The following is a 13,965-nucleotide window of genomic DNA, read 5'->3' on the forward strand; positions in this document are numbered from 1 at the left end:
CATTAGTCCTGAAAGTCAACTGTAACCAAGCATTCTCGTAAAAGGAAAAAAAACAAAACATCTTTTCTCTCCATTTTGTTCATTAAGACACACTCACCCACACTCTGAAATGTTGGGAGGTTCCTCAATGCTGTGAGCATCATCATCACCCTCATTAGCAGTTGTCTTCACTGGGAGATTGCCATCTGGCTGTGTACGTGTCTGTCCACAAGCCTCTGAGCTGGGTTCCAGGTCGCAATCGGGACCTGGCCCAGGCTCAGCACCTGAGCTGCTGCTTTGAGGGATGGTGTATACCTTGGAGGAGTCGGCAGACATGCAATATCTGGCCCCACGCGCCAATGGACTGCCAGAGTGATGTGAGCCACTGACCAAAAAGCAAAACAAAAGAAAAAAAATAATGCAACTCAAAAGGTGGCTACGTATGAATTGACTAAAAAGCAGACAAAAAAATAAAAGGCATGATAGAGCATGAGATGATAAAACGACATTTCTATTTGCTGGTTAACGTAACGCTTAAAGTTGGCACTAGCTAGTGGTAGTCTTCAATTGCATATTCATGACCATCTGGGCCACACCCATGTTAAATGTGCCCCTGCTGCAGCACTGTTGGTTGGAATGGTAAAAAATAATTATATGGAAAAATGGAAAGCAGGCTAGTTATAGTGCGGTGGTAGTATGGACTAGTCATGTATGCCAAGTCACCCTTAATCTGAGCAAAAATGCGAACATAACCATGTATACCATGAATACATGAGACCTCGATTTACAAAGCAACTGTGACCAGTCGGGTGTTAGACTAGTCTTCTTCACACCCCTCTTCTTTCCCAGATGGGCAGCAGTCTGGTGAGGGGCACTTGGACTGGAATGTGATGAATCCCTCCCCCATGTTTCTTCAGCCTAACAACAGCTCAACCAACAATCCTCAACACAGCTGGACGCGTCAGACTGGGGCTCATGAGTAACAGATCAAGGCTGACCAAAAAGTGTACTTAAAGCTAGTACATTGTCTCACGTGCACGTGTTAGTCTTTCTTTAACAGAATGAAGAAGGTGGAGCATGGTGTCATGGTGACGATGTACTACATGTGTGAATGTAACGGATTGTGCGGCAGTTGTTTTATTTTTAGTTTATTTTAGTTTTATTTCAGTGGTAAAATCAATAACCTGACACTGTAGAAATATACCAGAGAAGAAGCAAGTAGTGACCCTGTAATCTTCTGGTAAATCATTTTGTCAGTCATTGATGACTTGAAACTGGCCAAGTTTGTCCAACCACTGCATATTAACAAGTAACATGAGGTGTTGTGTTGGTCAAGAATTTTTAAATATTGACAAAATAGCCAGAGAAATATGCTATTACAGTGGTGCAAATAAGTATTTAGTCAACCACTAATTGTGCAAGTTCTCCCACTTGAAAATATTAGAGAGGCCTGTAATTGTCAACATGGGTAAATGTCAACCATGAGAGACAGAATGTGGAAAAAAGACAGAAAATCACATTGTTTGATTTTTAAAGAATTTATTTGCAAATCATGGTGGAAAATAAGTATTTGGTCAATACCAAAAGCTCATCTCAATACTTTGTTATGTACCCTTTGTTGGCAATAACGGAGGCCAAATGTTTTCTGTAACTCTTGACAATCTTTTCACACACTGTTGCTGGTATTTTGGCCCATTCCTCCATGCAGATCTCCTCTAGAGCAGTGATGTTTTGGGGCTGTCATTGGGCAACACAGACTTTCAACTCCCTCCTCACCCCGTGGCGTCAAAATGATAACAAGAACGGTGAGCAAAAATCCCAGAACCACACTGGGGGATCTAGTGAATGACCTACAGAGAGCTGGGACCACAGTAACAAAGGGTACTATCAGTAAAACAATGCGCCGCCAGGGACTCAAATCCTGCACTGCCAGACGTGTCCCCCTGCTGAAGAAAGTACATGTCCAGGCCCGTCTGCGGTTCGCTAGAGAGCATTCGGATGATCCAGAAGAGGACTGGGAGAATGTGTTATGGTCAGATGAAATCAGAAGAGAACTTTTTGGTAGAAACAAAGGTTCTCGTGTTTGGAGGAAAAAGAATACTGAATTGCACAATACCCACTGTGAAGCATGGGGGTGGAAACATCATGCTTTTGGGCGTTTTTTCTGCAAAGACACCAGGACAACTGATCTGTGTAAAGGAAAGAATGAATGGGGCCATGTATCGAGAGATTTTGAGTGAAAATCTCCTTCCATCAGCAAGGGCAGTGAAGATGTGACGTGGCTGGGTCTTTCAGCATGACAATGATCCCAAGCACACAGCCAGGGCAACAAAGGAGTGGCTTCGTAAGAAGCATTTCAAGTTCCTGGAGTGGCCTAGCCAGTCTCCAGATCTCAACCCCATAGAAAATCTGTGGAGGGAGATGAAACATGAACATCACTGCTCCAGAGGAGATCTGCATGAATGAATGGGCCAAAATACCAGCAACAGTGTGTGAAAAGCTTGTGAAGAGTCACAGAAAACGTTTGGCCTACGTTATTGCTAACAAAGGGTATATAACAAAGTATTGAGATGAACTTTTGGTATTGACCAAATACCTATTTTCCACCATGATTTGCAAATAAATTCTTTAAAAATCAAATAATGTCATTTTCTGTTTTTTTTTTTCCACATTCTGTCTCTCATGGTTGAGGTTTACCCATGTTGACAATTACAGGCCTCTGTAATATTTTCAAGTGGGAGAACTTGCCCAATTAGTGGCTGACTAAATACTTATTTGCCCCACTGTACTTACAACCTGTATGCTAGTAATAATGATGAATTTGCTATACCACATGTGAGGACACAGTTCATGAGTTCATATAGAAAAGTATTGTATTGAATGTTTATAGTCCTCAACTTTAGCAAAACATGGCATATCTAATTCTATTTTGGCAACTACAGAACTGTTTTTGTTAAATGGTTGAATGGGAATGAAAATGTTCCTCACTGGGCTAAGCAACTACAGCTATATTTTGCTTTCCTTGACTAAATTCAGAGGGGTGTTCAGTGGGATACATTGTGGTTGTCCCCAGCTAGGTCCAGCTTCAAAGAATTGTCTCTCTATCAGAAAAATCAGTTCTTGTAATTTAATACAAGCATAAGACTTCTGACTTCTCAAGATCTGCATCGACACATTTTTTTAGTGACTCATTTTTAACTCATTGGCAGCCATTGTTGGCGATAGATGAACCACAGTTGCTCTAAAAATGAACAATTTTTACATTGACCATGGAATAACTTTGCCTTTTTACCACTTACAACACTCAAACTAAGGATCCACAACACAATCATTCGATGCCAATCATCCTAGTTCAAGCGGATTTGATATTTTTGTAGCTGTCAATACCAGTGAATGAGTCAATGTCAAACATTTTTTTGCTCATTTTGAAGTCTGGCAAGAGTTTTCTTGACAGTTTTATTCAATTTTAGCAAGTGAGTGAAAAGATAAAAGCCTCTGACTGAGAAGCTGGTATTAAAACAAGTGTAATGTGTTTTTGCTAAGTGTGCATTTATTGTACGTCGTCTTTTAAAATCTCTGTGGAACAGGCATCAAACATTTCCACAAGAGTAGTTACCTACAGTAAGCCTGATAATTTATGTTCTTTGAAACACACAAAACAGTGCAATTACAAATAATAATCAAAACTGTAATTTGGGTGATACCTTGAGTGTGAAGAGATCTCGCTCAGGTCTCCGATGCTTCCTTCTGTCACATTACTCGCCAATAAGACCGAAGCATAACCCTGTGTCAGGTACTGTTTTCCGTGTTCCTCTTCAGATGCCCCGTCTTCATGATGTTCTGACACCCATGGGTGTCCTTGCTCCCCCAGCCTGCTCTGTATCAACACTCGAGCCCCAGGCACCATGCAGGGATTGGTGTCGATGCCACTGTCCGTGGAGGCCCCTTTGATGTATGTGAGCCCCAACATCTCAGGGTCCATCAAGTCTCCTGAGCCAAAATGCTTATCATCGCTGTTGCTTGAGGCGTTGCTTGAAAGAGTGTTGCTACTTGAGTGGCTCGAGTTTTTATCACCCATCTAGTACAGAAATAAAGCCGTAGAGTACATCAGACAAGGTCAAAATTTAGCCGCAATTAATTCTTATGTGTGTTAGATAACAAACAGGAGGATTTCACTATTTTTGTCCCAGCTTGAAAGGAGAAAAAACAGCTCTGTTTACTGTTAAGCGGTCCTAGTTAGGGAATATGATGTTGTTTGGATCATGCAACAAAGGTTTTTAAGTAGTAGAACTTCAACTTAAACACACTCATCACAAATCAACAGCCATACAGATTATTTAGTTGAGTAGAACAACACGCTAAATTGAACCCTTGATTTGGGATTACTAATTTATTTTATGTCCTATCATGTTTTGTTCATTTTGCTACTTGCTAACTACTGCTATGTCAGGGGGGCAAATTAAAATCACATCATATTACATCAAAAAGACTAACTTTTATTTTAAAACAAGATGATGTGTTAATCAGGGAAATCAATCAAGTGTTTAATAAAAACACCTATTGATGGCATTGGATGGCCAATCAATGTGACTGGAAGGGTCTGGCAGCGAATGTCCTAGTCGGAAAATCGGAAATCAAGAATTTATTCACTGTTTCATTCTGAGTTGATTTAAATAAAGTCGGGTAATCAAATATGAGCATTATTCAACAGGGAAGACATTCCTCTTCTGGTGTTTCTTATTGTGCAGCTGCAGTAGAGTTTTGCGGAATTTGCGACCCATGGTTCAAATTATGATCTTATCGAGTGCAACAATTTCGAGGCCTCTGGACTTGAAAACATGACACACCATGCATTGCTGTCCACATCCCCACTGAACTATGCACATGATGGAATCATGTGTTTTATTTTGGCGGGAAACGTTTGACTCTGCAAGAAGTAGACATGACGGTGGAGAAGGTCTGCAGAATTCTTCACGTGAGATAGCATGAGGTTTTGAAACTATAGCATTAGCTAATTAGCAACAGGGGTTAGCAAGATCCTGTTGAAGCCACTGAATCTGAACTAGCGGAAGAAGACCATCCTCTGGGTCAAAGCAAAGCAAAGCTTAGGCCAAAGGTCGTATTTTATTTGCTGACTCATAATATAAAATCGAATGAGGGCTTGTTTTCCAAATTCCAAATACAAATTGGGAAACTGAAGACAATTTAGTTTTTTTTTTTTTGTCGACATACACAAAACAAACAAAAAATTGGCTCATTTTGTGTTTTTTTTTTCTTCTGAAATTAGAAGTAAAAATTAATGGCTGAAACAGTGACCAAATAATGACCTTCTCGGTGAGTCTGATCCGATGTGTAAGGATGCATTTTAATAAATATGCACTAGCTTAATTCATCCAAATAAAGTGTTCAGTGGTAATCGAGTCTCAAACATGTCCATTAAATGTCAAACCAAATGAGAACATTTACCCTTGAAAGCTTGTTAGGGCAGTCTTTGCTTCCTTCTCGCTGTTTCAGAGGATTCAGAATCTTAGTAGAGGGTATGTGCCATTTGGCCTCTGCAGATCAACACAAAACCACAAACATAACTGTCAAATCTGTACAGTATTTGCTTCAATGGTTGAATGGGCACTCACCTGCCGACCTAGTCCTCTCCAGAGTGGGTTCTCTTTCTCTATGGATGTCTCCATCGCCCCCTTGAATGTCTCCTGCATGTTCATGAAGAATAGGAGAGGGACATCTGCAAAGAGAAAAACGAGGAAAGAGGCGGTGAGCAGAGCATTCCACTAGGAGAAAGCCTTCAATAGATTTTCTGCAAATGTACGGCAATTAGCGTGAAATCACTGAGGGCCGAAACACTTGAGCACAGAACAGAAAAGCAAATAAAAGACCTTTTAGATGACTCAGCATCACTGGAACTATCTTACTCTTGAGAAAAAGAAGACCATTTTTCAACAGAGTTTATAATCAAAGCCATTAGAGCTAATAAGCAAGCTCTCTTGTACACTGCGGTCACACTGCCTTGTGATCTTTCCCAGCGGCCATAGCAAGAGATCAATAGGCTAGTCAATGTGTCTTCTTCAGTTCTGCATGGTGTCAGCTCTGACGGACCGCAGCAATCCAGATCGCTGTAAATTTAGTGCACATTTGAGGCTGCTGACAGGAAGGCAGAAATGTGGAGCAAAACTCCTTGTCATGGTCTGTAACCTCTTAGAGGAGCATATTGGTCTCTGGTGGATTCTACTCATGTGCCAGTATCAGGTCGGAAACTGCTAAGCCTGCATATTGAGCATTTCATGACATTTTCCGACATGCTTTGTTAAAGCGATGGCGTTGAAGTAACATCAACAAAATCTCACTATATTGTTCTCTCCAGATTTGACTGAGAGTATAAATCATTTCTTGTTTTCGATTCATTTCAAAACCAGACTTTTTGAGTGCCCTCTCTGAAAGCCACATTATATCATTTTATTTAATTGTTCTGAGAACACACTCAAGTAACAATAAAATTACATAAGAAAGAAGAATTCGTCAAAGATTACATACATTACATAGAGTACATGTTCCATTAGTAACTCTCATGTATGGGTTAGGAAAAGAAGTAACTTTTGTTTCGTAACCTACCCATCATATCCAGGTTGCTGGGACCAGGAGCTGCTGCCACATGGTCCTGGGTCGCTGGAGGAGGACTGATTACTGGGAGAGCTGCGGTAGTGGTGGTCTCCCTTGTTACAGGATGTAACTTGGGGATTCTCCAGATCCTGCATCATCCTGTAGAAAAAAAAACTAATCTGAGTGTGTTGATGAAGTTACAACCATGTATTTAGCTTAGCTTAGCTCATTTAGCATAGCTGGAGCCTCTTAAGCATTCAGACTGAAATTCATACTGAGGGCAAGTTCAAAGCTTACACTGAAACAAGCATGTTTTAGGAATGTAGGAGAAAACCAGCAAGAAAGCAAGTAGGGTTAGAGCTATATTATTAATGTGGCCTGATCAAAAGTTGGGTTTTTGCTAAAGAAGTTTGCTGCATTTCACCAAAATTGCATTTATTTTTTCATTTGGTGCAATTCCGTATTGATCTACTGCAATCATGCAATATTTTTCTCGTGTGCCTCATGTATGTATCTTCTACCATACTGGGCTGCATAACTTGTTGGTCTGGAGGGGAACTCTCTCTTTGTTACTACAGTAATTGGCTGAGATGAGCTGTGCCGTGTCAGTGTCCACATCACCTCCTGTTCAGTGGGGCGCAGTGAGTGTGGAGTGGGAGTCATATACAGAGTGAAAGAAAGAATGGAAAATGGAGTGCTCCCACTGACAAAAACTCTGATTAGGCAGAGGAGGAGGCTGTTACTCCAGTACAGTTAGAACAGGCAAAACCACAGGGGGTCATTTTGACACTGTAGAAAGGTTATCGTGACTGTGGCTTTCATTAGGATGAACAAATCCTTGCTTTACATGGCTGCATAGAGATGTACTAAAGACACTGTCGGGAGTTCTAGACAGGGAGCTAAAATCAGAAAGATGAACGATATGTTGTGAATTCATTGGAGATAAAATGTTCATTTTATAAACGTATATATAAATAGTCCACCACAAAACAAAGATTTAATGACCTTCATTTTTTTTATTCATCCGTTTCCATTCATTCCAAGGGACTAGACGTCAAAGATGGAATGGTATAGGATAGCCCCTTTGAGATGTGAGTGCTTCTTAGAAATCTTTAAAAACTGGGAACCTCCCAAAAGGTGTTATATTTTTATGATAAATTTGTCATGGCGTGGAATTGAATCCCGCCAGTGATATTGTTTTCTAACACTGGAAAGGGTCAGGTCTAGTCAACCTTCCTCAATCAATGTATATATCTTTGCCTTCCAAAATGTAATGGTTTGAAGGCTAAAAGTCACCATGAAAATTCTCTTTCTGGAAAACTAAACTGAAGGTAGTGTGGCTGAGTGGTCCAAGGTGCTAGATTTAGGCTCTAGTCTCTCAAGAGGCGTGGGTTCGAAGCCCACCACTGCCAGCAATGTTCTTGCTGAGTTGTGGACATCATCCTCACTCTCCATGTTGGGACTAATGGGTTGTGTCTCACAAACAAAGTAGACCTCTTAAGCTTTATTTCAGTGTATCTCTTTCTTCCGACATTGTCAAGTATTCGTTCCATTAAATATACCTCAATCAATGTTGTCATCTTTTGCTTCAAATAAGTAATGGTTGCAGACTAAAATTTCCGATGAATGTTCTCTTCCTGAGATGTTCAAATCAAGGTAGTGTGGCCGAGCGGTCCAAGGCGCTGGATTAAGATTTCAGTCTCTTTGGAGGCGTGGGTTCAAATCCCACCACTGCCAATGATGTTCTTGGTGAGTCGAGGGCATTTTCACAACTATGGATGTCTGGATATACAGCTTGTGTCTCTTGAACAAAGCAATCCTTTTGAGATTTATTTCATTGTACCTCCAAATTTCGCCACTGTCAAGTATTCGTTCCATTAAGTCTAGGTCAATCAATGTTGATGTCTTTTGCTCAAACGTGCAAAGTTTGGTGGACTAAAATTGCCCATGAAAGTTCTCTTCCTGAGAGGTCCATCTAAAGGTAGTGTGGCTGAGCGGTCCAAGGTGCTGGATTTAGGCTCCAGTCTCTCAGGAGGTAAGGATACAAATCCCACCACTGCCAGTGATGTTCTTCGAGAGCCGAGGACATTGTCCCAACTGTGCGTGTCTGGAATAATAGCTTGTGTCAATTCAACAAAGTAAACATTTTTCATTGCAGTCCTTTTTCTAACACTGGAAAGGATCAGCTCTAGTCAACCTTCCTCAATCACTGTTGATGTCTTTGCCTTCCAAAATGTAATGGTTCGAAGGCTAAAAGTCGCCATGATAATTCTCTTTCTGGATAGTTAAATTGAAGGTAGTGTGGCCAAGTGATCCAAGGCGCTGGATTAAGGTTCCAGTCTCTTAGGAGGTGTGGTTTCAAATCCCACCACTGCCACTGATTTTCTTGGAGAGTCCAGGACATTGTCCCAACTATGCATGTCTGGATTAACAGCCTGTGTCTCTTGAACAAAGCAATCCTTTTAAGATTTATTTCATTGTACCTCCAAATTTTGCCACTGTCAAGTATTCGTGCCATTAAATCTAGGTCAATCAATGTTGATGTCTTTTGCTTCAAACGTGTCATGTTTGGTGGACTAAAATTTCCCATAAAAGTTCTCTTCCTGAAACCTTTGACAGAAGGTAGTGTGGCCGAACGGTCCAAGGCGCTGGGTTTAGGCTTTTGTCTCTCAGGAGGCGTGAATTCAAATCCCACCACTGCTGGTGATGTTCTTTGAGAGTTGAGGACATTGTCCTCACTATCCGTGTTGGGATGAATGAGTTGTGATTCACGAACAAAGTAGACCTCTTAACCTTTATTTCACTGTATCTCATTCTCTCGCCGCTGTCAAGTATTTGTTCCATTATATATACCTCAATCAATGTTGTTATCATTTGCTTCAAACATGTAATGGTTGGTAGACTAAATTTTACAATGTAAGTTCTCTTCGTGAGAGGTCCATCTCAAGGTAGTGTGGCCGAGCGGTCCAAGGCACTGGATTTAGGCTCCAGTCTCTCAGGAGGCGTGGGCTCAAATCCCACCGCTGCCAGTGAAGTTACTTGAGAGTTGAAGACATCATCCTAACCATGCATGTCTGCCTTAATAGTTTGTTTCTCTTAAACAAAGTAATTAAGTTTTTTTTTCATTGCAGTCCCTATCTAACACTGGAGAGGATCAGGTCTAGTCAACCTTCCTCAATCAATGTATATGTCTTTGCCTTCCAAAATATAATGGTTTGAAGGCTAAAAGTCACCATGAAATACCTGTTTCTGGAAAACTAAAGCGAAGGTAGTGTGGCCGAGCGGTCCAAGGCACTGGGTTTAGGCTCTAGTCTCTCAGGAAGCGTGGGTTTGAATCCTACCACTCCCAGTGATGTTCTTTGAGAGTAGAGGACATTGTCCTAACTATCCATGTTGGGATAAATGGGTTGTGTTTCATGAACAAAGTAGGCCTCTTTCCTGTTTGTATCTCCTTCTCTCGCCGCAGTCCAAGGCGCTGCATTTAGGCTCCAGTCTCTCATGAGGCGTGGGTTCAAATCCCACCAGTGCCAGTGATGTTCTTCGAGAGCCGAGGACATTGTCCCAACTGTGCATGTCTGGATTAATAGCTTGTGTCACTTGAACAAAGCAAACCTCCTAAGTTTTTTTTGATTGCAGTCCATTTTCTAACACTGGAAAGGTTCAGTAAATGCAATGGTTTGAAGGCTAAAAGGCGCCGTGAAAATTCTCTTTCTGGAAAAACTAAACTGAAGCTGGTGTGGCTGAGTGGTCCAAGGCGCTGGATTTATGCTCCAGTCTCTCAGGAGGCGTGGGTCGAACCCCACCACTGCCAGTAATATTCTTACGGAGTTGTGGACATTGTCCTCACTATCCATGTTGGGACTAATGGGTTGCGTTTCGCAGACAAAGTAGACCTCTTAAGCTTTATTTCATTGTATCTCCTTCTTCCAACACTGTCAAGTATTCGTTCCATTAAATCTAGGTCAATCAATGTCTTTTGCTTCAAACGTGTAATGTTTGGTGGACTAAAATTTCCCATGAAAGTTCTCTTCCTGAAACCTTTGACTGAAGTTGTTGTGTGCTCGTTATGTGCATATGGTAACAACATGTGGAGATCAGTTTTGGATTCCGTAACCAACAATTAGTTAAAACAAGCCAAAACATAAAAAGATTTGTTCAACTAGATCACTGAGTTCATAAAGAGGAGAGATTGTGGGAATACCTGGATCCCTCTGGTAACTTTCTATCAAAGGATGTGCTTCGTGGGATGGCAGCCTGATGTTGCTGCAGGATCTGCTGGCACTGGAGGCGATCAGGACCTTGGGTAGGTGACCCTCTGGACAAAGGAGCTCCAGCAGCCGTAGGGACCCGATGCCAAGTGGTGTTCCTTCTGAAGGGTGTTTTGTACTCGCATGGTGTACCCTCACTGTCAACTTTGTACTCCACCATCGGAATGCGATATAGCTCAGAGCAGCCCCTGAGGAGAATTTAAAGACGGTTAAAATTAAGTCACGAGTTTATATAATAAGGAAGCAATAGCATAGAATGATCATATTTGAATAAAACCTGTTAACATTTCATACTTTAATGTTTCCATAATCTATGTAATATAAAATCATTGGAAAACCAATTAAAATAAGCTACATGCTACCCTATGTTGACCAAAGTGCAAATGGTAGCCAATTCAAACTGTCTGTTTTCTAGGTTGAAAAAGATTGTCTGCAAAACAGAATTGAAAAAGCAGTGAAATGGAACATAAACGTTATTCTAATAGGTTCTCTGTGGAGTGGAGGTTTGAAATCAACACTTGATTGAGTGATAATATGGGACATCAAAACCTTTTTAACATGCTAATTAGTGAATATTTAATGTGAGAGAAATCGTCAAATAATGATAATTTGCTGTGCACTAAGAATATTTCCCTACAGACAATTAACTGCACAATAAAATTACATCTAAATTATTTAGCATTTTTAAACTGCTTCAACACCGTTTAAATAAATACAATTATAAACAATACTTACATTAATAGCGATGATTATTGCATTGTGTATTATAATAATAATGCATTACAGTGATGGAGAAATCGTCAAATAATGATAATTTGCTGTGCACTAAGAATATTTCCCTACAGACAATTAACTCCACAATAAAATTACATCTAAATTATTTAGCATTTTTAAACTGCTTCAACACCGTTTAAATAAATACAATTACAAACAATACTTACATTAATAGCGATGATTATTGCATCGTGTATTATAATAATAATGCATTACAGTGATGCTACAGAAAACTGTTAGTTCATATGCTCAAATACCATCCAACAAAAGGGTCATTACTACATTAAACCCCAAAATTACCCTTTTCTGTCACACTAGTGCTTGCACATCATATGCAGTATACTATACATCAGCACTTCTCCTTTTACAATATAACTGGGTAAGTTGACAATCTAAAGAGGCTTTTCTATGGCTATCTCTATAGCATTACTGTTGACAACAGTGGAAATCTTGGAAGTAGACAGACCTCGGATGCTGTTTCATGCAACATTAATCTCAAAGCATAGGCTTGATGCTTATGTTTGGGAGTAAAGGGATTATGGGGTGATGGGTCAGGGTTAAACATTCTGGATGTTGTGCAAGCTCTGCACAAGCATCTCAAGCATTACTATGATTGCACTTGCCTGCTCCTCCAAAGTCCATTTCCCAGAATCCACTGAGGGAAGAAAATCTATGTATACATTACTGTGGTTACACGTACAAACAGAGAGGCTTGAGAACGTTGCACTGACTGATTGTGAAGGGGACAAGTAATCCATGTAAATGAGATGCTTTCATCAAACTGAGCCACGGTTGGCTGGCTGTCTACAATTGGCATCTGAGTGGGGCGGCGGGTTGCCACCGTCTCACCCATCCCACACAGATTGGGCCAGTGTTGACATCATGTCATGAACATGTACTATCAATGGCATGGATGAGATGTTATAGATCTTACAGAGTTGGAATAATTGACTGATGTCATTAGTTATATGTCGCATGCTTCATATGGTTCCTGTATGGAAATATGGAGTAGCACAGTATTTACTGTAGTTAAGTGGCTTACAATGTTAGCATAAGATGCCACACTATGACATTCTATCGTGGACTCTGGCAATTAATTAGCCTTACATACACTGTAAAAAAATATATTCCGTAATTTTCAGACTATAGGCCGCTACTTTTTTCCCCTTATTTTGAAGCCTGTGGCTTATAGTCCAGTGCAGCTTGTTTGCCGATTTATTGGGTTGATAGGTAACACTTTATTTGACAGCGGCATCATAAGACTGCCATAAAACCGTCATAATTATGACATGACACTAACATGGTCATTAATGAATGCATATGACAGATGTCATTAAGTGTCATCTGGCAAATTGTGTCACATTTATGTCCAGCTCAGATCTTTTACAACCACTCAAAAGTGAGATAATTTGCCAGGTGACACAAAATGATATCTGTCATAAGCATTTATTCATGCTCATGGCAGTGTCATGTCATAATTATGATGTTCTTCTGAATGTGTTATGGCCCCACTGTTAAATAAAGTGTTATCAAATACCATAACTAGCAATTAATGAAACAACTGGAGCAGTAACAGGAGAAATAACTAGAATAGAACATGAATTTTGATTAGGGTTGTTCCGATCATGGTTTTTTTTGCTCCCGATCCGATCCCGATCATTTTAGTTTGAGTATCTGCCGATCCCGATTTTTCTCGATCCGATTGCTTTTTTTTTGCTCCCGATTCAATTCCAATCATTCCTGATAATTTTTCCCGATCATATACAATTTGGCAATGCATTAAGAAAAAAATGAATAAAACTCGGAAGAATATATACATTCAACATACAGTACATAAGTATATAATTATGATAATAAAACCTCAAGATGGCATTTACATTACTAACATTATTTCTGTGAGAGGGATCCACGGATAGAAAGACTTGTGACTTTGTATATTGTGACTAAATATTGCCATCTAGTGTATTTGTTGAGCTTTCAGTAAATGATACAGTGGCCATCCCAAATGCATAAGGGGAAGTGGAACCATGACTGTGCGTTGTGCTACCAATTGATATATCTTCTCTACGTTGGGAAGTAACATAAGGTGTTAAGACAAAGATCAATTGCCACCTTGCTTCCCCACATTGCTTCCCATGATATTTCTAATCATAGGGAGAGGGATTGCAAGGCTTTAGCCAATTATAAAAAGGCTCCAAAGGCTGCCAAGATTCACTCTACTCATTTTGTGCTGCCTTTTATCTCTCTATATAGGTAAAACGGCGTCATTACAGCTTGAGCGCGACACTGAGTGAGAGGGTCGTGCAGCGCATGCATTAATTGTGTTAAATATTTT

The 13,965-nt window shown here is 40.3% G+C and overlaps 1 protein-coding gene and 3 non-coding genes across 14 annotated transcripts in view; 3 read left to right on the forward strand and 1 right to left on the reverse strand.

The window, feature by feature from the left end:
- LOC130923410 (signal-induced proliferation-associated 1-like protein 2) overlaps positions 1–13,965 on the reverse strand; it is a 140,634-nt gene that overhangs the window by 19,568 nt on the left and 107,101 nt on the right. For 10 of the 11 annotated variants that reach the window (XM_057849099.1, XM_057849094.1, XM_057849093.1 and 7 more), the window contains 6 exons: positions 10,790–11,044; positions 6,601–6,747; positions 5,613–5,716; positions 5,446–5,534; positions 3,684–4,057; positions 98–364 (listed from right to left, as the gene is read on the reverse strand). In XM_057849099.1, the coding sequence (XP_057705082.1) occupies positions 98–364; positions 3,684–4,057; positions 5,446–5,534; positions 5,613–5,716; positions 6,601–6,747; positions 10,790–11,044 (1,236 nt within the window). The remainder of the gene's footprint in view (positions 1–97; positions 365–3,683; positions 4,058–5,445; positions 5,535–5,612; positions 5,717–6,600; positions 6,748–10,789; positions 11,045–13,965) is intronic. The other variant, XM_057849102.1, reaches the window with a different exon arrangement.
- Positions 7,919–8,000, forward strand: trnal-uag (transfer RNA leucine (anticodon UAG)). The gene has a single exon. It is a non-coding gene; the product is annotated as a tRNA-Leu (tRNA).
- Positions 8,244–8,325, forward strand: trnal-aag (transfer RNA leucine (anticodon AAG)). Its single transcript has one exon. It is a non-coding gene; the product is annotated as a tRNA-Leu (tRNA).
- Positions 9,536–9,617, forward strand: trnal-uag (transfer RNA leucine (anticodon UAG)). The gene has a single exon. It is a non-coding gene; the product is annotated as a tRNA-Leu (tRNA).

Source organism: Corythoichthys intestinalis, chromosome 10 (genome assembly GCF_030265065.1).
Source record: "Corythoichthys intestinalis isolate RoL2023-P3 chromosome 10, ASM3026506v1, whole genome shotgun sequence".
Lineage (NCBI taxonomy): Eukaryota > Metazoa > Chordata > Actinopteri > Syngnathiformes > Syngnathidae > Corythoichthys > Corythoichthys intestinalis.